The sequence below is a fragment of the Oryctolagus cuniculus genome, chromosome 15, assembly GCF_051225735.1.
Source record: "Oryctolagus cuniculus isolate XC-2025 breed Fujian yellow rabbit chromosome 15, ASM5122573v1, whole genome shotgun sequence".
NCBI lineage: Eukaryota > Metazoa > Chordata > Mammalia > Lagomorpha > Leporidae > Oryctolagus > Oryctolagus cuniculus.
The window spans coordinates 29,481,457-29,506,177 of record NC_142881.1 but is presented as its reverse complement, the minus strand read 5'-3'; the positions used below and the strand labels follow the sequence as shown (position 1 = coordinate 29,506,177).

The window sequence follows — 24,721 nt, the reverse complement described above, 5'->3', positions numbered from 1 at the left end:
AGAATTACTTGGAAAGCACCATGCTTCTTGTCCAAGATGAAGACAACATTAGATCAGAGGGAAATGACTGGCAGAGTGGGTTCTGGGGAGCTTTTAAGTGTCTCAGAATTAGTCTAGGTGCTACCTTGCTGGAATATGGAGCTTTTTTTTTAAAAAAAAATTCATTTATTTATTTTGAAAGAGTCTCAGAAAGGCAGAAATCTTCCTTCTGCTTGTTCACTCCCCAGATAGTCACAATGGCCAGTGCTGGGCCAGGCTGAAGCCAGGAGCCAGGAACTTCATCCAAGTTTCCCACATGAATGGCAGGGGCGCAAAAACTTGGGCCATTTTCTGCTGCTTTTACCAGGCCATTAGCAGGGAGCTAGATTGGAAGTGGAACAGCCAGGACATGAACCGGTCCCCATCTGAGATGCTGGTGTTGAAGGCGGCAGCTTTACCTGCTACGCCCCAATGCCGGCCCCATGGAGCTTCTTTAAACTGGAAGAGTTTTGCCTTTCTCTTTTCTACATGAGGGTTGTTGAAGTACTAAAGAAAAACAAAACAAAACAAAACCCTTTCCACCTTGTAGAAAGAAGAGAGTTCAGAAGTTTGTTTGCTCCAGAGCTGGCAAACCTCCCCTTGGTTCTTTTCATGTCTTCTTGCTGTGGTGCCCCAGGAAGTGACTTGTTCTCCCCGTTCCCTGGGGGAGAGGATGTTTCAGACACAAATGCCTCTCCCTGGCAGTGCTTCTGCTGCTCTCTTTTTACCCTAGGAAATCTGTCTTGACTCTGTGGAATTTTTCCCAGGCCAAGATGCCAGCAGGTGTTAGTGTCTGATCTAATGGCAGAAGACTGGATTTCCTGTGCCCCGTTCAACCTGAAGTTACCCCTAGGAAGGGCAGGGCAGATTGCTGGGTCTGAGTCAACCCTTGTAGTTTCTACTGCTTTTTTGTTCTTAAAGACACAGGACATACATAGGGTGACACCAGTCATGGAGACAGGTCCAAGGAGAATTTGAACCACAGCCACAAATTCACAGACACAGCACAATCAGTTTCACTTCAATTTTATTATGAACAAACACAATCTCAGATAAGTACAACTAGCTTCAGACTTGATATTAATAGAAATTATTCCAAAATTACTCTTAGGTCACAAATAATTCCTGTCCCACATAAAGAGGGATAAAAATCCCACCCAAGCAAGGGAAAGTTTTTCTGTACTTATTTGTATGGCGATGAGGATGCATTCTCACATTTCCTTTGACTAGTTATCCACCACTTAGCCAAGGGATTCATTTACTCTCCAGAGAGCCAGGAAGACTCATGAGAGCCTCTGGAACACGTGGACATAGCAAGTTCAAAGTGGACAGACCCACTGTAGAAATATTCAGCATGGGAATTCCTCTGCTGAAGGGTCCCCAGACACTGGATGAGAAGCATTACTTGTGCCTCAAAACTGCCTTTTGAGGTAGGTCAGTATTATTAACCATATTTTAACGAAAGGAAAACTGAGGCACAAAATAGTTAAGTCACTTCTCCAATACTGTGGTTTGAGTGTGTCTCCCAGAATTCACTCGTTGGAAACTGTATGACCATAGCAACAATGCTGAAAGGTGGGATTGTTAAGAAGTCATTAGCTCAGGAGGGCTGTGCTAAGTCCTCAATACTGGAGGAGGAGGAGGCATGTTCACTCTCACAGCGTGGGTTCTGATAAAAGAGAAGGTCACAGAGCAAGCCAGTGGCACAGGGGTAGAAGAGGACCTGGCCTTGAACCACCAGTAAAACATTACCAGTTCACTTTCTTCTTTACACACTAACCCATTTGAGCTCTATTAACAGAGAATTCACTCAAAATACCAGCAAACCAAAGAAAAAAACTTTCCATTTTAACTGCAACAACCATCTTTTAACCCAAAAAAAAATTAGAAAAGAATACATTCAAAGTATACTTCCACCCTCCATCAAATATGGACACTTAATAAAAACAACCCTAAAGAAAGTTTCCAAAATGACTCCCAGATGGAACCCTGCAAATCACTGCACGGATCCAGCCAGGCCCCTTTCTCTACCTGCCACTTCTGCAGGCTCGCAGGTGCTGAGGGACTGCAAAGAGGGAGTAGGGCAGGCTCTTAGGGAATTTGAATTAGAAAAGATGTAAGGCACCCAAATAAACTGTAAGCACATCCACAAAGTGAGGACAGGTCAAAATTTACACTCTCGATCCCATCTGAGATTCCAATTAGTCTGTCTCTTGAATTGAGCTATAGAATCTTGAAATACGGTTACTTATGCAGCAGACACACACTGACCTGCACATCAGCTTTGCACCAGGACCCTCAGCTTTGGGTCTCCACCCAGCCTTGTGTGGGGTCAGACCCACAGAACATCTTAGAAAAGAAGAGAATGTTGTTCCTCTTCTCTGTATATTATAAAGCAGCCATCTGATGACTTGTAGAACTAGACTACCTGACAGACATTTCCAAGGGGTAGGCACACAGGTCAGCAGAGGTAACTGACAGTGATCTTCCACTGGATTCTCTTCTACTGAGATGTACACCTCAAAAGACCAGGTTACCTTTGGTGCAGGCTGATCCTCGTAGCCACTATTAAATTACAGAAAAACACATTCCCCCTCCCCACCCTGGAGCTCAACAGTGGACAGTGTGTGGCACTGCACACTTCCAATCGTAATAGAGCAAAGCCAGGCTTCTGCACTGATGACTGAGGGACAGGGACGCAAGCCCAAGGATTTGAAAACACTGAGGATCTGTGTTTTCTGCCCTAGGCTTGGTGGTAGGGAATGCTGGTTATTTGCTGCACAGGAAGTCTATTCAACAAAGGTCATGGCATCTCTGCTCCCACATTTCAGCCAAAGCTTTGCAGCATAGCCTGCTCCAGATTCAGGACCTGTTACAAAGTGAGGCACTCAGGAACTTGGCCTTGCTTCTTGTGCTTCCCACTGAGGATGAGGTATCCTCCTCCTACAAGCATTACTGTGGCATCCAGGAGCACTGATCAGGTGGGGCCACCTGACTGAGCAAGCAGAGGGCACTCAGCATGCTCTCTGCTCTGGCCCAGATGCAGGAGGTGGACAACAGACCCCCTTGGCTCTAGGGCGGGCTCAGTGGCACAAAGGAAGCATTTGTATCATGAGAAAGAGCCTCTTGGAACCAAGAATGGTTCTGGGAGGGTTTGCCAGCCATGTATGGAGCTATCCGTGTGGCCAAGGGCATAGGAAAGTGGATCAGCTGTCCTTGCTGAAGAGAAACAGTTGTCTGGGGTCCTGGAGCATGGTGTCTGCAGGAAGAGCTGCCTGGACAGCAGTTGTCACTGCCTCTGAACACACACAAGGAGGCTGCCTGGCCGGAGATAGAGATGACGTCAGGGAAGAGACAGAACCAGTAGGAGAAAAGGGACAGGGCAGAGCCAGGAATGAAGAATCAGGCAGGTTAATATATCCCTCCCTCTCGCCTCCCTCCCAGGTAATCCTATACTTTAAGCTAAATGTTAACAGAGCATAGAATAAGTCAAAAGATATAACACAGTGAAGAGAAGCCTCCTGGTTATTACTCATTTCAATGAGAAGTTGGTACTAATGAATAGACCTAACATTGAACTTGTTTCATTAGGACACCTGGTAACTTCCTCAGTAACTTTCTGATCTCCTAGCAATGTGGTCTCACAGCTTGTCCTTTGAAAGTTATCCCTTGGGAACTGTCTGTAGACCATGCCAGGCAGTGTGGCAGGTAGGGAGGCAAACATGACCCACCTACTTTCTCCTCTACTTCAGGGTTCTTTCAATATCCCTTGTTCAGAGGGAACTATCCTAGTGGAAATATTCTCATACACCAAATAAAGAATCTACATCTCTATATTTTAATGCTTGATTCAATTCACTTCATAAAATCCTCCACTTTGAGATGTTTGGAAATGCCACAGCCACCTTATTACTATGGGAGGAGCAACCAATATCCTGAAGGTAGCAGAGCAGAAAACCAAAATCATTCTGATGAGCAGCTCAGGGAATCCTCTGAACTCTATGAGGTATGATATTCACCAATTCTAGACACACCAAACCTCAAGACCTCTTGTTCCATGAAATAAAAAAATCTCCTTGTTGTTAAAAAATCCTTTCCCAGCTGTGAGCACTTTTACTACGCACTAAATGCTGCTGCCTTAACCTCTGCCCAGAGTCTGCTGAGGCACTGAGATTTGCTTGTTTGTGCTACCAATGCCGGGCTCCAGGCCACTCGTACTCACAGGAGAAAAAAAAAGAAGTGTATTGTGAGGAGGGGCTCGAAGTCCTGGCTAGGTAGACAGCTGTGTGTCTCATCACAGCAAGACCTTCTTCTCTGCTCATCTCCCACCGCGACTCCACCCTCACTTATCAGTCATGCCACGGCAGCTAACCTCCCCGCTGATAGTTTACTTTCTATAGAAGCTGTGTGCCCACTAAAGTTATTTGTCCGTTTCATCTAGCAAAGCATGTTTGATTAGAGTGAACATGGGAGTTCCCAAGAGTTTCCTGGTATCTCTACCTTGAGCCACCTATGCTGAAACTGAAGAACTCAAGGAAAGAAGATTATCTTGGATAAGACTATTAGTTTGACTCTTGAAAAGTTGTGTAGGCTTTGGAAGATGGACACTGAGCAAAGACTGAAAAGCTGTTTTCTAGGAGGCAATGAGGGAGAGGAGAAAAGAAGGTGATAGTAATAAAGGAAAGAAAAGCACAATGAAAATAGGAGAGGAGAGAAAATGAGGACATCAGCTTAGCATCAAAATGGAGCAGTTGTCTTTCAATACTTTTGCGTTTTTTAAAAGAATACTGTATTGGAATGGGTTAAGGTCAATATCTTTAGCATCCTGGGAGCATTATTCAGTAGTTAATAAACAGAACAGTGAACCTCTGCCTGGCTAGCTTTTGGAAAAGATGTTGAGGAACTCAGAACTCAGCCACTCTTGTAGCTTCCATCTCCAGTCCTTTTAATCCTGGCCAAGATGGCAGCCTTGGATATTTTCTTCCGGTCATAAGCCAGGCCCAGGACAGCCATGCAGTCGATGAAGAATGTGGTGAAGTTGATGTGCCAGCGATACTCACTGGCTGAGTAGTCGTAGGGAAAGGAGTGGTGGTAGTTGTGGAAGCCCTCACCTGCAACAAAAGCAAGGAGAAATGTCATGGAGCTTGGGTGGATTCCTGTCTTCCTAGCAGTGTTCCTGGAACCCAGCAGAAATATGCTGCTGTAGAATGGACACAGGGATGGATCTGGTCTCTTACTCTACAGCAAGTGGATCCCCCCCAAAGCACCTTAAGAAATGATAGATGAGGCCGTTGTCACCCCTACTTGGTTTCTCAGAGCATGTGTGAGTTGACTGTGGAGCAGGGACTACTGCTGAGAATGCAGTGTCGGTTGGCAACCTCCAGAGCTTCAGGAAGCATTGACTCAAGGCCTGAAAGGCTGTGTGTGTACGTGTGCTGGGGTGCAGAGGGGAGAGTCCAGAATGAGGAACTTGGGCTCTGCTGTTACAAGTGAGCAGAGGACCCGCCTTCCCCACAGCAGCAGCACCACCATAAGGGTGGGAGCTTCCAATGGAACAGGAGGCAGTGGCCAAACATAGAGGACAGGAGGCCCAGCCCAGGGTTGCGGTTTCCTCAGCCTCTGCTGGCGCAGAGTGGGCTGCTCTGCCTTCTCATTCTTCCAGCTTTGACTGGGCTGGGGGTGGTGCTGATAAGATAGACATTCTCTTTGGAAAGAAGAAACAAATTGCTGAAATATTCCCTCTGACCTCCGAGATGCTGAGAATTCTCGGGACAAGAGTTTCACATGGACAGACAGAGAAAAAGAAACTCTGGACTGAGGACAATTCCTGTAGTAGGTAAAGCTGTGGAGTCTCTGCAGAGAGAGGTTGGTGACTCCTGCCAGGTCCCCTCTTTCTGAGCTGCGTCCAACAACGGCACCCTGACCCTTGTCAGGCCAGGGTAAAGGGAAGCCAACAGAGCGGCTGTTGGGCCTTGTGCAGATAAACACACTGCAGATAGAGAGGGAATGACATCGAGCCAGCAAGACAGCATGTCCAGCAAAGGCAGTGACCCCATCCAGGGCATCTCAAGGTGTGTGCTTCCTGTGTGATGCTGCTCACCTCCAGTGGGAGCTGGGGAGAGGGTGGGCAAGCCCAAGGCTAAGGGTGTTGATGGAGGACTGCTGAGCCCCTGAAATGAGTTTGCAGCAAGGCTCTCAGTGAGCACTCACCTGGTCCACACATACCACTCTTTTTTTTTTTTTTTTTTTTTTTTGACAAGCAGCATGTACAGTGAAGGAGAGAGAGAGACAGAGAAAGGTCTTCCTTTTTCTGTTGGTTCACCCTCCAATGGCCGCTGCGGCCAGCGCATTGCACTGATCTGAAGGCAGGAGCCAGGTGCTTCTCCTGGTCTCCCATGCGGGTGCAGGGCCCAAGGACTTGGGCCATCCTCCACTGCATTCCCGGACCATAGCAGAGAGCTGGCCTGGAAGTAGGGGCAACTGGGACAGAATCCAGCGCCCTGACTGGGACTAGAACCCGGTGTGCCAGTGCCGCAGGTGGAGGATTAACTTAGTGAGCCTCGGCGACGGCCCACATACCACTCGTAACACGGAGTGAGACACAGATGCAGAGAGAGAACAGAGGAGGATCCATGGGTGAAGGTAAGGATCAGGGCAGCAAGAGACAGCCCAAGGGAGGCTCAGGGAGAAGGCCAGCTGTGGTAGATAGGTTGACTGAAGCAGGTATGTCCGGAAGCAAAATGATTACAAAGGGAAAAAAGCTTCATGGTAAGTTATTGGGAGGAAAGCAGCAGGTGCAGACAAGGAAAGCTCACAAAGAAACCTGGAACTGACAGTCACAAGCAAGTGACTTCATTATAGATACATCTGTAATATAGGACACATCGAAGCCAAAGAAATTCTGTTTCTGTGAAAGCTTCAGATTTATACAACCCATGTGATTTATCTTAAACAGGAATTTAGTACCAATACGCCCGATGGAAGAAGGTAACTGAAAGGAAGGCCAAAATTTCTGAATGTCAAAAAGTGATAGGAAAAGATAATTTTATAAAGATAATAAATATCACTAGTGTGAGATAATAAAAGAAGACTTTAAAAGAGCAAGAAAAACAGAAAGGCAGCATTGTGTATGAATACATGAGCAGTGTACTTCTGTAAGCATTACTGGATGACTAACGCCAATGACGCCTGCAAAGTAATAGACCTCTGGTTCTGCTTACTGAACACTAATTTGAAGCCTCAGTAAAAATGTGTATTTTCTTCTAAAGCTGGAAAGGAAGTAAGTGGGGACAGATGGCAGGACTCTGTCTTCTGTGATGTTGGGACTGGAATGATAGAAATGAACTCCAGAAGAGTCCACATCAGATCAGTGTTCAGGGAGTTGTGATCAAACTAACAGCTCTAGGGGCATTCCCTAAGTTTCTTTTGGGAAGTGAAGTTCCAAGCTGAGAATAGAAGTGGAAGAAAAACATAAAGGACAAGAAGGGGACATGCTGCAGGGTAGTAGGAAAGGGCCAGCTACAGCTGCTCTGATGCCCTTCATATTGGAATCACCAAACAATAAGGCATGACCCATACACAAAAGCATGGAACATCTAAATACTAAATTGTCATTATTTACTCGACACTCTGTTGCATGTTCTCATAGAAGATCCCTGTCTCTCTGGCCGCTCTGATGATCCAGTTGTTCCATTTATACAAAACTCCTAGTACAGCAAGTACAGGAAAACAGAGGAAGCTCCCTACATTTAGCTTCCGGAGGTTATTAGGAGGCCTGGAATCAAAGGCAGTGTTATTTTTTACCCTTTCCCTTTCTCTTAAGACTTTTTTTTTTTTTTTTTTTGACAGGCAGAGTGGACAGTGAGAGAGAGAGAGACAGAGAGAAAGGCCTTCCTTTTGCCGTTGGTTCACCCTCCAATGGCCACCGCAGCTGGCGTGCTGCAGCTGGCGCACCGCGCTGATCCAAAGGCAGGAGCCAGGTGCTTCTCCTAGTCTCCCATTGGGTACAGGGCCCAAGCACTTGGGCCATCCTCCACTGCACTCCTGGGCCATAGCAGAGGGCTGGCCTGGAAGAGGGGCAACCGGGACAGAATCCGGCACCCCGACTGGGACTAGAACCCGGTGTGCCGGCGCCGCAAGCCGGAGAATTAGCCTAGTGAGCTGCAGCGCCGGCTTCCCTTAAGACTTACTGCTTGATGTTCATAAGGGTTTTTCAGTTTTATACGTAGTTTTACTATAAAGCTACTAGTTTTATAATAGAAAAACAGATACAAAGTGGCTATACAACCAAGCTAACCTGGTTATGCTGATTCCTAGCCTAATACCACAACCAGCAGATCATTAGATGCGGTGTTTTTTTTTTTGTTTTTGTTTTTGTTTGTTTGTTTTTTTTTTTTTTTGACAGGCAGAGTGGACAGTGAGAGAGAGAGACAGAGAGAGAGGTCTTCCTTTGCCATTGGTTCACCCTCCAATGGCCTCCACGGCCAGCGCACTGCTGCCGGCGCATCGCACTGATCCAAAGCCAGGAGCCAGGTGCTTCTCCTGGTCTCCCATGCGGGTGCAGGGCCCAAGGACTTGGGCCATCCTCCACTGCATTCCCGGGCCACAGCAGAGAGCTGGCCTGGAAGAGGGGCAACCGGGACAGAATCCGGCACCCCGACCAGGACTAGAACCCGGTGTGCCGGCGCCACAAGGTGGAGGATTAGCCTATTGAGCTGCGGCGCTGGCCTAGATGTAGTCTTGCTATGCATGCTGACTTACCCACAGCTCCCAGAGAAACCAGTACATTCTCTCGAGAGTTAATGTTCTTGTCATATGGGCGATATCCATACATGTGGGCAGCACTGTTCACCAACCAGGTGGCATTGAGCACTACAGCATAACGCAGGAAAGTGGCCACGTACAAGCTGTGTTGAAAAGTTTCACCCCAGAAATACCAGGGCACGAGCGTGGGCAGGATGAAGCACATCAGCAGGACGGCGGGTTTGTAGTACCTGCGTGGGGAGATCACAGGCTGAGCCGGGGCACAGGGGATCCAGACCTGCCCCTGCTGTCCATGCTCCCTGGGCTGGGCCACCTCTTCTCCCTTGCTGTGAGACGGGGTGGGCATCTGTTGGGCATGCCATGATAGGCCCTCACTCTGTGGATGGGGAGGGAGATGAGGAGGGTACAGGACTTCTCTGAGGTCACTGGGAACCAGCACGGCACAGATTGGAATGCCTGCCTCCTGGCTCCAGTCCACAGCCTCTTTCCACTGCGCACAAGGCCCTGGTGCTAAGTTCATAGCTGAGGTCCAAACCCCAATTCTGGATCAGAGTTCTCCAGCCTGGGCCCATGCCCATCTGCCTTTGGGCTCCTTGCTCTTGCCCATCGAGCTCTTTGGCACACGTCCATGTTTGGTGTTGTGCCTCCATCTCCTGTGACTGCCCTCTAATTCTCTGCTCTTCTTTGCCCCCAGAGAGGCACTGAGTGGCCCTGATCACCTGTGTGTCTGTCTGAATGCCTGTCCCACTCTCCCTTCTCCCTGGGGACCTGGCCACTGCCACTCGGTGGAGTGATTCCCTGCCTCCTTCAGCAGTCACATCCTCGCTGCATCACGCCCTTCCCAGTCCTGCCCCTGCTTCCCCAGCGTGGATCCCCTGACCCCCTAACTGCTGTCCCTGCCTCTCCTCTCTGGTCCTTGGTTTCTGGCCCCTGTCCTGAGAGTGGCCCTTCTTCCTCTTCTTCTTTTTAAAAAATTTACTTATTTATTTGAAAGGCAGAGTTTCAGAGAGAGAAGGAGAGACAGCGAGAACTCTTCTGTCTCCTGGGTCACTCCCCAAATGAACACAATGACCAGGGCTATGCTAGGCTGCAGCCAGGAGCCTGGAACTCCACCTAGGTTTCCCATGTAGGTGGCAGGGGCCCAAGCACTTGGGCCAGCTTCCACTGCTTTCCCAAGTGCATTAGCAGGGAGCTGGATTGGAAAAGGAGCAGATGGGACTTGGACTGGCATCATGTTGGAAGCGTGTGTTGCGGGCAGCAGGCCCACTGTGCCACAATGCAGTCCTGTGAGAGCAGTCCTTCTGAAGCATAGCTCTGACTGCTATTGTGTTCAAACCAATTAGTGCTTTCCTGTTGCACCCTGAATCAGGTCTGCCTTTAGGACTTGAGAAGAATGACACAGTCTCTCTCCAGTCTGGTTTTGTCATACCCTGTCCTCCAAACAGAAGCATTTGTGGTTGGAACATGCTTGATGCTTTAGCTCATTCTGCTCTGTTTGCACTGTCCCTGCCCACACCTACTTGTGAACATTGCTGTCCCTAGGTAGATTCCAGTGCTACTTTGTAAACTCTTCCATGTAGTTTCCAGCAAGTGATCTCACTCTCTTCTGTACCTTTCATGGTACAGAAAATATTCTGCCTTGCACCATGGCTATTTGAGTTCTTGGCTTATTGTTCTACTCCCCAAAAAGCTACAGACACCTTAGGTAAGAATTTTGTTTTTCAACTTTACATTACATTTGCATTGTAGTTTTTATGTTACATTTTTGTGTCCTGGGTCAACAATCACTTGTTGCATTTAAGTGGTTTAATTAAGACAGCTCAGAGAAGAAGAAACAGAGCAACAGTCTATGGCTGTGGGCTTGTGGGGTGTTCACATTTGAAGTTTAGGGGCAGGCATTACATGAGGTGAAACCACTGCTTGGGATGCCCACATCCATGTCAGAATGTCCACTCAAGACCTGGCTGCATTGCTTCTGATGGCTCCCTGCTAATCCACCTGGGAAGCAGTGTATGATGGCTTGAATGCTTGGCTTCCTGCCAGCCATGTGGGAGATCCAAATAGGAGTTCCTGGCTCCTGACTTTTTGGCCCAGCCCAATCCCAGTCTCAGCTGTTGCACCCATTTAGGGAGTGAATCAGGGGATATAAGATGTCTCTCCTTTGCTGACTCACCCTCTTTCAGTTTACATTTCAAATAAAGAAATCTTTTAAAAAGTAAAAATAAAACGCAACCCTACAAACTCTTTACAACTCAATCTTTTTTAAAAAAATAAGTTTGGAGTTTTAAATGATGGTTTTGAACTTGCAAACAGTAAATTAAAATGAACTTGCAAGTCCTTGGAGAAAAACTGGGGTCCCCACACTCCAGGGACCGGGAGCACATCCCCAGCTCCATCGCCCCTCACTCACCGCCTCTGGAACATCACTAGTTTCTCGGCTTTGAGGTCTGACAAGTCCAGCAGAGCGCCCTTCTGCTTGACCGCAGGGTGTTTGCGCACAAGCAGCCAGCCCACGTGCGAGAAGAAAAAGCCACGGCGGGAATTGTGAGGATCCGCATTGGTTTCTGAGAACTTGTGGTGGGCACGGTGGTCTCGGGCCCATTCAAACACATCGTTCTGGAGGGACAGAGAAAGGGATGCAGCCTGAGCGGACGTCCTCTCAGGAGAACTCTCTGCAGAGGTGTCTTCCAGGCGCAGCTCACAACACCCAGGAGTCTGGGCCCCTGAGGAGTCCTGGCACCGCCTCCCCTCTGCCCCACCCCTGCCACTGAGGGAAGGGGAAGGGCCACTCATGCTCCCAGGACCACGTGGCTGTGCCTGTGCCCCCTGCAGGTGACCTGGTGGGTAGAATCGAGGTGAAGCACGCAGAGCCCAGATGGTTTCACTAGGAATGAACACTGCACTTCCGCAAGCAGGGAAGGTTGGAAGAGGTCCTCAGGGACCGCCTGATCCCTGGGCATGGACCAATCTCCCTATTCCTTCCCTTTTCTAAGAAACAAAACAAAACCAAAAACCAGAAGCCTTCAAGGTATATCTCACTTTCACAGGGATAATTATGCAAATATTACCTACCTGAGATACTGCCTTTGATGAAAGGGACTTCCTTTATAGCTCTTCCAAGATAAACATCACAAGAGAGACTATTGTGGGTCCAGTGGCTACAGCTATCAAAGAGTTCTGTTTTTTCTAGTCCCTTCATTCTTTGTGTTATAAATCTCATGCTTCTACAATCCTCAGTATTTTAGTTACCTAGCATGCACTCAAGGATAAGATCATAATGAAGTTCTGTGTAACCTATCAGTGACTGATTCTGCTCATCTGTAACATGGAAATAATAGTTCCTACCTCCTAAGATTATTGTAAGGATCAATGAGTTAATTAGTGGTAAGTGCTCTGTATAGTGACAGATACATATGCAGTTTTATAAAAGTATTTGCTCTTATTATCTGAAAACCATAGAGTAAATGATTCTGAAATACCAATGTCCTTTTTAAGGTGGTGGTGGCCTGGTGGCATTCTGAAATATTCATGTTACAGAATGAATTTATTTTCCCATGTCTGCCCAGAAAATCAGGTTCAATTACTGGCTCATGTGCCCTGGCCCCCTATCATAAAGACCAAAACAACCTGACTGTATGATAATGCAAGGACTTCAGGATCAAAACCAATCCTGCACATCAAGAGTGTGTCCTGCTAATCCCTGTTGCCCTTCCCAGCGACCCAGAGCAGTCTGCATGCTTTGTGGACTTCAGGACTGAGCCTGCACGTGTGACACAGGGGAGAGCAAAGTGCCAGGGCTGTCGGTGCAGCTCCTCTCCAGGTGCCCACCCCTCCATTCTGCTCCCAGGCCATCGAGAGGGTGGAGAAGCAAGGGCTGAGCAGCGCCAGCTTCTTACCTGGAAGGCCATGGTGTTGGCAATGATGAGGAAGAAGCGCAGGGGCAGCCGAGCTTTGTAAGACCGGTGGCTCCACAGGCGATGTGCTCCTGCTGTGATGCCCAGGGCACTGACGAAATAATAGAATATCCCTGCCAGGAAAGACAGTGGGCATCAGCGAGCGATGCCAGTCCTGCCTGGGAGACAAGGACGCTGTTCTGTTGCTAGAGTCTGTGTCTTCTCTAAGCTTCAGGTGAGCGTCTGCTTTAACCTGAACCCTAGGGATACCTTGGTCTCTGAAACAGCTGAGATTGTTACCACTTGGAAATACTATCATCACCTCCCATCTGTTAACACAGGAGTGCAGACAAGCTAAGGAGTCCCAGGAACTGACAACTTGTCATGGTCAGTCTATACGTGCATCACTCCAGGTCCCGTCGACTGTGAACTTCAGCTAATGTGTGTGGTGTTCAAGCCACAAAGTGCTCCTGCACATTTTAGCAGTTGTAAGAAACAGTATCTGGGCACTGACCAATGAGAGGATCTCTGAGTGGTACAAGACACGCTAAATACTCAGAACTGTGGGCATTTACTAAGTGGTGTAAAATCATTTCAGCTTCAGCCTGTAATGTGGCCACATCAGAAAATACCAGCCCTATTCTAAAGTCATGTTTGCCCAGTATCTTAAGCTTTCCCCAGAAGTACAATATTCTCAAATTTCTGTCATATTCTGTGTGGGATGGTGGTGCAGATATCTTGGCAAGTGAAGTCAAAGCTCAGAGAAGTTAAGTACTTTTCTAGTTCATGTGGCTAAAACTATGGAGGCATGGTATGAAGCTCTACACACTCTCTCTTTTTTTAATTTATTTGACTGATAGACAGTGTGAGAGAGAGAGAGACAGAGAGAAAGGTCTTCCTTCCGTTGGTTCACCCCCCAAATGGCTGCTATAGCTGGAAGTATGCTGATCCAAAGCCAGGAGCCAGGTGCTTCCTCCTGGTCTCCCATGCGGGTGCAGGGGCCCAAGCACTTGGGCCATCCTCCACTGCCCTCCTAGGCCACAGCAGAGAGCTGGACTGGAAGAGGAGCAACCAAGATTAGAACCCGGCGCCCATATGGGATGCCGGTGCTGCAGGCGGAGGATTAGCCAAATGAGCCATGGCGCCGGCCAACTCTACACACTCTCAACAAGTAGTTCGTGTCCAGCTGTCCCATCCACCACTACAGGATATGCACACATTTCCTGTGACTCCCCTTTATCATGTCCCTCTGTCATCCCAGACTCCCACTGAGCAATGTGAATTTCACATGATAATGGGAGATGCTCCAAGCTCTAAGCAGAGCACTCCAACATTATCTAGCCTTACCTTCCTCAAGGCCTAGACACTGAGGAGGTGTCAGACATAATTTTTAACTGAGAAGTGGGCTGCTGGGTGTACCCATCTGTTCAGCAACTCTAGGAGGAAGAGATGGAATCTCGGTGGAAACTGTTAACTATGTTTCAGACCTAGGGAACAGCCAGAAACAGTGAATCCTCAGTGTAATGAACTGGTTACAGCTGGAGCACACTTGCAACACACTGTAACTGTCTGGTGTTCCTCTGAAGCCACAAACTGAGAGGACTCCAGGGGCCTCACTGGCCTCAAGCCATGTGGTGATGGCTATCTCCTTCCCAGGTACAGAAACTGACCACACCTGTCTCTGGAAAAACCACACTGGAACCAGAACCTCCAGACACCATTGAAGAAGAAAATGGCTTTGAGCATGAAAGCAGACAGATTCAGTTAGGAGCCAAGGAAACTTCTTAGGTTGCTTCATACTGCAGATGACCCTGGAAAATTGACTGAGAAAGCATCTAAGGTCCCATGTTAGCAAGGAATTGGGAAAAGAGCCCAGGGACTCTGGTGTGTTTTCTGTCAACACCTATAGTCTATTAAAGAGAATGGCATAAGACAGTTGGAAATTCATTCCCTCTCTGTTCCTCAGGGAGGCTTATTAATGACCACGTTGAAGGTTGTGCAACATCTCATAGCTTTTGGTCCAAGGAGCAAGACTTGAGAAGTTTTCCCTTGGATCCTTACTGTTTCCCAGTATATTTCATCAGCCCTATCCTAAGGGCTCATTGGAGACTCCAAAATGAAAGAGATGGAAGACTCTCAAACCTGCTCACTCTTGAGAAGTGCTGTGATGACACCTTGTAACCTAAGAAACACATTCCTCTCAGCTGTACAAAACTGCCTTTGCCTCTAGCTAGCACTGGGAAATACTGTGGTCCTGAGAAGATCATTGCTGTTCACCACAGCACCTGGAGGACTGGCCAAGACAGAGGTCTAGGCACTTGATCTTACCACCACCAACAGACCTGAGTGGTCCTGTGTGAAACTGCTGACATCTGCTTGCCCTTCCACATAGCTACCCACAGGATGAGCTGCCAAAAAGTACCCTCACCCGAGAATGCCCTGGAAAACTTAAAGTTGTGTGTCTGGCTTAGTGCCCCTCAGAGAGCAACAAGGAAGGCCTGGGCCTGAAGCGCTCCCTGCTCTTACTTCTTGCTTCAGGCTTGAGGGTGGAGGGTCAGAGCAGACTCTGTCTACAAAGCATATGTGCCCCTCCAGCCCACATAGGGGCATCCCTAAAAGAGCAGAGCAAAGGGCAAGTCAAGGACAGACTGGCAGCTACCTCAAAATCTGGGTGGCCTCCAATCAGCCTGGCCCAGCCTCGCTGTCTGGCAAGGGGCCAGAGGAGGGAGCAGGGAGGACTAGCGGAAGACCATGTGGGGTCTCGGGCACTTCAGAGCATCAGGGCAAGGCAGCCTTGATGGGGACTAGAGCATGAAACATGTTCCTCATTTCAGTCTGAATACTTTGTTGACTGGCACATATGGTGCCCTGGAGACCAGCATGGAGCAGCAGAGCAACACATCCATGAACTGTGCCTTCTTCATCCTTCTCTGTAGCAAAAGAACCTGGTCTGGCCAATGGATGAGCCTGAAATAGTTCCCTGGGTAACAACCTTGCCTTGCCTCCTTTTTTAGTGAACTTTCTTCCTGAGCAGAGTCCCCTTGCTCTATTCCAAGCAAGCTCATTATACACCCTGCAAAACATCTGGTCTCTACCAGAACCCCATGCCTCCAAGGTAGGCGTATTGTCTTGTTTCTAGCAGGGCTGGGACAGGAGCCACACAAACAACTCAAACAGGAAGGTTCTCAGGGACAGCTGACTCTGGCAACAGGTCCACTCTTCAGTCACATGGCACATGGTCTCAGGGGACCCCTACAGAACTGACCCCCGTGCATCCCATCAGTCTTCCTGAACTTCATTCCCAGCCCAGTCAGGCTCTCAGCCAACTGCGGAGAACTGGTTGGGAAAACCCAGGGATCCTGCCTCACTTGAGAGCAGTGAGAAGCCTGGACGCAGGCTCAGGAGGGCAGGGACGCTGCTTACCCCAGAGCCAGGTGCGGAACTTGCAGGTGGGAACCAGGGTGATCCCGTACAGGGCTCCCACGTGCAGCAGAGCCATGAGGATGATGTTCCTCCAGACGAACTCCAGCTTGGGCCTGGGGCCCTCCTCGTCCTGGTAGCTGGGGTCGTAGATGTCATCTTTCATTTCAGGGCGGATGTCTTCTTCCGCCGGTAGGGGCATCTTCTCCAACTTGCCCTCTCCACTCTGCAGGAGCCTGGAGTGGGGTGTGGTGACGGTGGTGGTGGGGGTGTAGGAGCCAGAGACCTGGCCAGGAGGGGAAGAGGAAGAGGGTCAGAGCAGGAGACAGTGGAGGCAGCAGAGGCCACTTCACTCTAATCCAGCAGGGGAGGGGGAGAGGAGGAGGGAGAAGGGAAGGGAAGGGAGGGCAGGCTCAGACCCTGGCCCAGCACCCAGAGTGAGGGGAGGGTGGGCCCTGCACAGGAGAGGCACAGGTTCCCAGGAACTGTGCAGGGGGGTTGGGGTGAAACCTAGAGGTGAATTAGCTTAGGGGGTGTGTGAAGCTCTCTGGCACCCCTTTGAACACAAAGGAAAAGCCACACGTGTACATAAAGCTACTCATAAAGCTACTCGCAGAACCGAGTTTCCTCAAAAAATTGATGCGAGTGCACCTCGAGCCAGACGGCCAAGTTCTCTCGGGGGCTCCAGCAATGTCCCCTCACCATCGAGTCACCCTGAAGCCCCACCAGGGCCAGCGACCCCCGAGTTCAGGACGGATGCTGGGAAGCTCACCTCCTGCAGCAAGTGGGCCGGCATCTTGCCTCCCGGTTGCTGATCGCTGAGGAGACTGAGTCTCACGGAATTCAGGCTGCAGGGAGAGAAGACAGGTTGAGATGCGGAGCCCAATGCGCTGTGAAGCCTTCCCGGCCCCAGCACGCGCGTACGGGCCTGATCCCGCTGTGAGCTGCTCTCCCCGGGAAGGAGAATGGATGGAATAGCTGGTGGTAGGTGCCGGTAGATCCATACCGTTTTATCCTCGGCCGACAAAAGAGTGCTCAGAGCTGGTTGAAAAACAGGCAGTCTCGGATGGCGGAGAGGGCCGAAAAGGGGAGGCAGAAGAGCCAGGCAAGCAGCAACCGGAGACCAGGATTACTCGGTGGCTGGCGCCGGGATGCTGAAGACACCAGCTCCGCGCCACACCGCCCCTGCCGGGCCTCTGCCCCTGGGGAAATGCTAATGAGGCTTCAGTACACTCTGGCGCGTCATTGGCTGAAGGGTTTTGGTGCCACCTCAGCCGCCTTTGCCATTGGCTCCGCGCAATCTGCTGTTCCCCCAGCCGCCTGCGCCGCGCTCCCCCTCCCTGCGCTTTCTCTGCCACCGACCACTGGGCCTCAGCCTCCGAGGCACTCGGAGCCTTCGTTCTTGCCAGGCGGAAAGCACCAGGTGCTGGAATAGGAATGGCGCCAGCAGGCAGAGTGAATGGGTGGACCGTGGGCGGACTGCACAGGAAGTACCCAGGTAGCCGCCGTGGAGCTATCCACAGCTCACTCTGGCCCCAGGGGAAAAATGGCGTGGTCCCGCCCACCAGTGCTTGATGCGGACCACAGAGCTCTTAGAGCCCAGGACGCTCCTCCCTGACCTGTCTGTGCACAGCTGCAGCTCCAGCACCGTCACGCTTGGAAGGGGACTTGCACTACTGAGCACAGTAGTCAGGCGCATCCCCGAGCCATGCAACAACTGTGCGGGATGTGTTGGAATACATTCAGGTTGTCCGGAAAAAGTTGGGCTCCTCTTCCTGGAATAAGGCAGGATGCCATCATAGGTCCATCCAGCAGCAGGGAAAGTACTGAGTATAAAATGAGAGAAGCCTGCAGGTCTTGGGAGATTTTGTTGCATCCTCCAGTGACTCTGTGAGATGGGCTCTCCGTGAACCCACTGGAAAGAGAAGCTGTGGGCAGATCTCAGAACCTGCCCGTATTCACAGCAGCTAGGCAGTGGTGGAGCTGGGCTGAGCCCAGAAACGTGATGCTGGAGGCCCAGCTCTTCACCCTACTCAGGACCTTAGTGTGCAGGCGCCCTAGGAAATCTGACCCACGGACCTTATGCCTCATCTTGTCTGTGCCTGAGGGAGCCCCACCAGCAGAGCTGGGAACCAGGCAGGCCATGCATTCAGCCTGTCCCTTTCCATGCCCGGTGTCCCCCAAACTCTGCCCAGGAACCCCTCAGTGGGGAGAGGAGAAGGAAAGGAGTTCTGTGCCAAGGAGGGTTGGCTTCAAGGAGGGGAGGCCCCTGGGACTGCCAGGAGGAGGACAAGGCAGATCCCCATGGGCCCTGGTCCTAGGGGGAGACCAACTCGCTGGCCAGGGAGCAGGCAGCCCCTGCAGCCCCGTGTGACAGCAGTGCTCTCAGAGGGACAGCGGGTCTGGTCATGGCAGGGAGGAGCTCAGCGTGTGGACCAGGAGCCCTCCCTGGGCTGCTGCTCAGGGTCTCTGCAGTGGTGCATCTGTCACTGTGTCACCGATGGCGGGCCTTCCTCTTTGCCTCAGTCTGTTTCCTCTGCTAGCACAAACTGCCATGGGCACGTGGCTTTGCAACAGCAGCATACCTCTCACAGGTCTGGAGGCTGGCAAGTGCTGGGTCATAGCTCAGGGTGACCTGGGGTCTGGTGAAGGCCCCTTTCCTGCTGCATGGACGGCCGTCTTCGCTGAGCGTCCACGTGGGGAAGGCCCGAGATCTTTCTCAGGTCTTTTACTGGTGACGCACATGTCATTCTTGAGGACTCATCCATCATGGCTGACTTGCAGATACCACTTGCTAAAGCACCAACTTGCAGATACATCCCAGGAGGCAGTGATTTCCAGTGAACGTGGGGTTGCGGGTACACATTCATACTGCGGCATTCATCAGGGAGGAGGGCTCAGGATTTCTTCTGGGGGTCTGCCTTCCACTGTGACTCAAGGTGGCCATACTGTGGATGCAGCGTCTCTCATCTGTAACTGCCCAGGCACACTCGCCTTGTGTGCTCCAGAACCACCTGAAACACCAGGGTTTCCCAGAATCTGCTCCTACTTTCTTAGACTCTGGTTGACACCTGTGCTGTTGTTCTTACTTGGTGCTGCTGGCATTAATTAGGCCAGATGCCCCTGAAAGAAAAGGGGAGGCCCACCTAGGAGGCAGTGTGGGGCAGGGGTATTGTCTTCCTCCCTAAAGACAGGCTGCTCCCTGCCAGAGTGCAGGAAAATCTGGATGAGGGAGAGGGAGTTTCCAGAGACGAGGGCAGCGCCCCTGTCGGTGTTGGGAACCAGGCAGAGTGGTGACTGGATCCTCCGTGCACATCCCACTGCAGTGGTTGTGTCACCAAATATTCAGACTCCTGGGAGATTGTGACTGCACACCTGCCGGGAATAATGTTAGGGGGAAGCATGGGCCTTGGTATCAAGCAGTATTAGGTCAGCAAGCAATTAGAACTTTTAAATAAGGACACAATCAATATTTGTGTACATTGGAATCGGTAATGACCCAGCACATAAATATTTTATCATAGTTGAGGGAAGTAAAAAGTATGCTTGAGAGATGGAGGTGGGAGCTACAGACTGTTCTTTATGGAAAGGGGCAAAGATTCCCTTGCCGTTTGTAAATTTCATTTTGCTTCTTCAACACTAGGGAGCAAGAAAAACAAGTCTCATCGAGCCACCTTAAATAAACAGTATATAAAGAGTAAGATGTTTTTATTGCTGTTTGTATAAAATCCACACTTCTTATCGTGGCTCCAAGGCCCTCTAGGACCAGGCCCCTCCTTGCTTGTGTCCTTGTTTCATCTCTGGCTAGGCCTCCTGCTTGTTTGCTCTCCTCCCATGGTACTTGTAGAGTCTGGGTACATTCCTTTCCCTCTGCCTGGGGCACTGTGCTGCCCATCCCCCTTCTCCCACACACTGTCACTGAAGGGGCCCTGTTTCCTGCAGTTCTTCAGGAACTTTCCCAGGCTGGCTGCTGTTTGATGCATTCTGTCAGTGGTCCTGGTGTCATGACACTCATGTTCTCTTGGGATGCCCCATGGGGATATGGACCCTGTCTGCCTGGCTTAGCACCATCTCTTTGACAGTACATGGCTCAAGGTGGGTTTTAATAAGGTGGGGCTTAATTCTCTGCTGTGGACTGGGATAGCAGTGGAGGATTGCCCAAGTACTTGGGCCCCTGCACCCACGTGGGTGACCCAAAATAGGCTCCTGGCTCTTGCCTTTGGATCAGTGCAGCTCTGGCTGTTGCAGCCATTTGGGGAGTGAACCAGTGGATGGAAGACCTCTCTCTCTTTCTCTCTTTCTCTCTCTTTCTCTCTGCCTCTCAATGCTCTGTGTAACTCTGACTTTCAAATAAATAAATAAATCATTAAAAAAAAATAAGGGGGAGCTTAGCAAGGTGTTGCAAGCCTCATGAACAGGAGAAGTTTGAAGATCTCTCTCTTTCAAGCCTGCTGTTCTCCAGGCTATATATGTGCATGCAAATGCAGACTTACTGCAGGCTGCATCCCAGAGTGTGTGTTTGTGTTGTGTGTTTTACAGCCTCTAGAGGGAGGGAGCTCAGAGGGGACAACTCAAAGGGAACCTTTCTTGCCAGTAAATGACACTGTCTAGGCACTGGCTATACAACTTCTAAACACAAGGCAGGAGCTGGCCAGGCTGTGCTATTGAGACAAGATGGCAATAGATTGGAGGTGTTTTATCCCAGCTCTGCAAGTAATTTTTGACACATGACCTAGAGAAATTTATTTCTTGGTTTTTCCTCACAGTCTGTGCATATGAAAATATGAATTTACCTTAGCAACAAGATCAAATAATAATAATTAAGAGAAAGAGTAAGAAGTAAAACCTCTTTCGTTTTCAGGTGCAGAATTAAAGTGTTCTGTGTGGTTGGTTGGGGAGCAGTAGTGCCTAGACTGGGGTGTTGCTGTCTAGGGGCATCCATGCATGTAGTTCCTGGCACTGGGTGCAGATCCTGAGTAGAGTAAGAGGGTGTCTGCCCAGACTGCTCAGCTGTGGACTGTGGGTGGCTAGTGCAAGGTTTGGCTGAAGCTGCCAGTTGGAGGTATTTGCACTGGGATGTAGAACCTAGTATCTCCTGGGGCTGTTTGCACCATCCCAACTGTGCCTACAGTGTCCACATCCCTCTTCCTCTGCTACAGCCTCTGGAGATGTGCAGGGGCAGGAGCCCCTGACCCTGTCTGTGCTGGCCGTGGCACTGCCCTCCAGGACAGAAGTAGGCACTGGGAGAAAGTTTGTTCCTGCTCATCCAGTGAATGCAATACCCCTGTGGGTAAGATTCCTGGACTGCAGCTCAGTCCATATTCCTGAGTCCCCCAGATCTATGCACTGCAAGGAGATGAAGCCGTGGCCCTTCTCCAAGCTCCCCAGGCCAAGAAAGAAGCTGCCCTGAAGGTGGGCCCTGTTGCTGCTGTACCTCCCTGACCTTCAGAATCCACATTGCCCCTCATGGAACTCAGCTGATGCCTGCCAGCCTCCTAACTGGTCCTGTGTACCTCCCCACCGAGTTCCACACACTGCCTGTGGTGTAGGGCATTGTGTCAGAAGGGCAACTGTGAAGCGCTGTGTGTTTTTGTGACACCAATACTTTCTCCTGGTTTTGCCTTGACCCAGATCGTGTTAAATTTGTTCTGTTATGGAAATTGATTTCCACCCAACCACACTTACAAACTGAAAGTTGATTTTGTTTAATGTTTATAAGACCCAAGTCTTATTGTTCTCATTTAATATAAAGTTTCATAAAAAAAAGAGGCATAGCTTCAGATAGAACGTGTATAGGGACAAGGCAGCCTCCTGTGCAGCATTGGACCTCACATGCAGGAGGAAGGGGTCCATTTGCTGATGAGCAGGGTATTTTAGTGGTCCTGAAATAGCACCCTTCTAGAAGGTGGTTAGTGGGCCTGGGTAGGTTGTGGACATGTGAGCAGTTTTAGATCACTAAGTCCAAATCTCATCTTCCAGGTTGTAAAGACAAATCCATCAAAGTAAACAGAGAGGCTATGCCTTTGTCCTACTTTATTGAACAGTTTGCTTCATTTGCAGATTTTAAATATTTAAACCCCCGGTGGTAGGCTGTCATGAGTTCTCTTCCTGGGACCCTGCACACGTTGGACACACCTGTTGAAAATCCTCCTGTTCATCTTTGTTTAGTGCCTTATCTTCATGAAAGTACACACTGGGAGAATGTAGTTTAGAAAAGCCCTACAGGCTTATTTTTTCTCTTTCATCACAGTATTGTTAATGGCTGGTCAATATTTTATCTGCCAAGTTGGCACAGGACTAAATCAGCAATGGGAACAAGTAGCACATGCCAAGCCGTGACTTTGAGAGCCAGAGGCCAATGGCTAGAGATGACCTGACCTACATAGGCCATACCTGGTTCCCTTTTGTATCTCAGGACGAGTGCTTTGTAGCTGCTGTACTCTATCCACAGTGAACCTAGCTGCTGTTGTTCTCCGTGACCTTCCAAGCCATTTGCCTTGTTCTATGAAAACTCTCTCGCCTTTCTTGCCCTTTCTTCTTCCCTCCTTGCTTTTTGACCCAGGACCCAGACATTTATCCCCTGAAAAAGAGGGCCGAGAGCCCTTTGGTAAGGTCTGCGGCTTCCTCCTGCCTCCTCCTTCCCTGCTCCCCCCACAGAGCAGCCCCTGCTCTTACTGCCCAGAGGAAGCGGCCTTCTGCAGAAACTGAACAAAGATGGGGAAGTACAAATGTCACATGAAGTTTTTTTTAAGATTTATTTTATTTATTTGAAAGTCAGAGTTACAGAGAGGGAAAGGCAGAGAGACAGAAGTCTTCCATTTGCTGGTTCATTCCCTAAATGACTGCAACAGCCAGAGCTGAGCTAGTCCAAAGCCAGGAACCAGGAGCTTCTTCCAGGTCTCCCACATGGGTGCAGGGGCCCAAGGACCTGGACCATCTTCTACTGCTTTCCCAGGCCATAGCAGAGAGCTGGATCAGAAGTGGAGCAGCCGAGACACGAACCTGTGCCCATATGGGATGCCGGCACCACAGGCCAGAGCATTAACCTGCTGTGCTACAGTGCCAGCCACACATGAAGATGTTTTACACATAAGGAAGAGCGTGACTGCAGTGTGCAGTGAGAAAGAACTCATCGTCTGGTGGGGCATTTTTCCTGCCACACCCACACAGTGATGACAGTGTCAGCACTTGTGTCCTCTCTGATTACAAAGAGTTAACACAGAGAGATCCTGGCTGCTGCAGAGTCCCATTCATGTGAAAAGGACAGTTTGGAGGCAGGACATACAAGTACACAGAAGGGCAGAGGCCCCTTCAAGTTCCAAGGATCTAGAATTTTTGGGAGAGTTTGGGAGTAGGGATGCTCAGGTGAACAGGAAAAGTTTTCCTTTTTTGTCTTATCAGAGTTTCAATTCTGGCATAGCCCTGAGCTGAGCTTGAACTTGACACCTTATCTGTAACCTGGATTTATATCAATTTTTATCACAAAAATTACAAATCAAGATTTTAGAATGTGTATTAGCTCTGTTTAGATGAATACAAAAGACTGAAAGGGATGCCTTTTCACTGGCAACACACACATACATACACACACACTGACCTGTACCTTGTTCTTTTGTTGGATCTCCCGTTTAGTTACCAGGCTAGGGTGAAAGAAGTATAGATTCAGAAACCACAGCTAATGGAAGGTGAGCCCTTCTGGTTTATAGTAGGAACATGGTGTGAGGGGTCTGGAGACTGTTTCTTCACAGAGGGTGAGAGTGATGAACACACAGCGACTGTGGAGAACTTTGTGTCTCAGCAGTGGAGAGGATGAGCCACTGACAGAGCAGGGAGGCAGGGCCGATCATTCCTGCTCTAAGCTGTCGTCCTGCCGGGGGGCCAGAAGCAGCTGTCACCACTGAGTGTAACAGAGCCTGCACCTGGTGGCAAAGCTTAACTGTCCTCCTCATGCCGTGAGATATCCTCATACAGCTCCTCATTGAATAAATGTCACAAAACGTTTCATGTTTTCCGTAGGAGCCCAGGGAGAAGGGAGGTGTTACCCTCATCCCGGCGTTGGGGAAAGTGTACATACATAGTGCATACTGCTCCTCATCCCGAGAGTGAAGCAAGCCAGTTCCTGTGTGTTTCCTCCAGGTTTTTTGTAAATCATTACAAAAAGGGCTTTTCTGTGAGATGCTTAAAGAAAAACTTTTAAAATTGCCATTGTTGTTGCAGATGACTTCAAGAATAGACTGTTTTTCCTAGCCACCCTCTTTTGCTCCTGTGACCAGCTGCACATGGATTCCCATCACAAAGACTCTGAACAGGCATTTAGTAGGATATTCAAACACAGTCTTGGGTCACTTAATCTCACAAACATGCTCTGAGAAGTGTTTCCTTGGATCATTTTGTCACTGTACTATTGTTGCAGAGTGTACTTACACAAACTTAGATCCTATAGCCTACTGCACACCCTGGCTCTGTGGTATGCATAGCTTTGTTCTTAAGCTAGAAATGTTACTGTGGTATTTGTGTATCTTAACATACCTAAACATAGAACATAGGGTTAAAAAGTGGCATAAAGGATACACAATAGCACATTTGTCAGGGCGCTTCCCGTGAATGGAGCTTGTGGGACTGGCATT

General features: G+C 49.5%; 1 protein-coding gene and 1 long non-coding RNA gene across 6 annotated transcripts in view; one reads left to right on the top strand and one right to left on the bottom strand.

The window, feature by feature from the left end:
* Nucleotides 1-24,721, top strand: part of LOC149121944 (uncharacterized) — a 130,735-nt gene that overhangs the window by 62,138 nt on the left and 43,876 nt on the right. The window lies entirely within an intron of this gene.
* Nucleotides 1,029-18,165, bottom strand: LOC100346561 (stearoyl-CoA desaturase). Its single transcript, XM_002718651.6, has 7 exons — nucleotides 17,101-18,165; nucleotides 16,867-16,942; nucleotides 16,098-16,380; nucleotides 12,678-12,808; nucleotides 11,192-11,397; nucleotides 8,779-9,011; nucleotides 1,029-5,129 (listed from the first exon to the last, which is right to left on the bottom strand). The coding sequence occupies exons 2-7, from the start codon at nucleotides 16,888-16,890 to the stop codon at nucleotides 4,930-4,932; spliced, it is 1,077 nt and encodes a 358-aa protein (XP_002718697.1). The 5' UTR covers nucleotides 16,891-16,942; nucleotides 17,101-18,165; the 3' UTR covers nucleotides 1,029-4,929.

Coding starts and splice junctions, on each gene's coding strand:
- LOC100346561 (XM_002718651.6), bottom strand. CDS start 16,890: ATGCCGGCCCACTTGCTGCAGGAG. Junction 12,809..16,097: donor GTTCCGCACCTGGCTCTGGG/GTAAGCAGCGTC, acceptor CTTTCCTGGCAG/GGATATTCTATTATTTCGTC. Junction 11,398..12,677: donor CCAACACCATGGCCTTCCAG/GTAAGAAGCTGG, acceptor CTGTCCCTCCAG/AACGATGTGTTTGAATGGGC.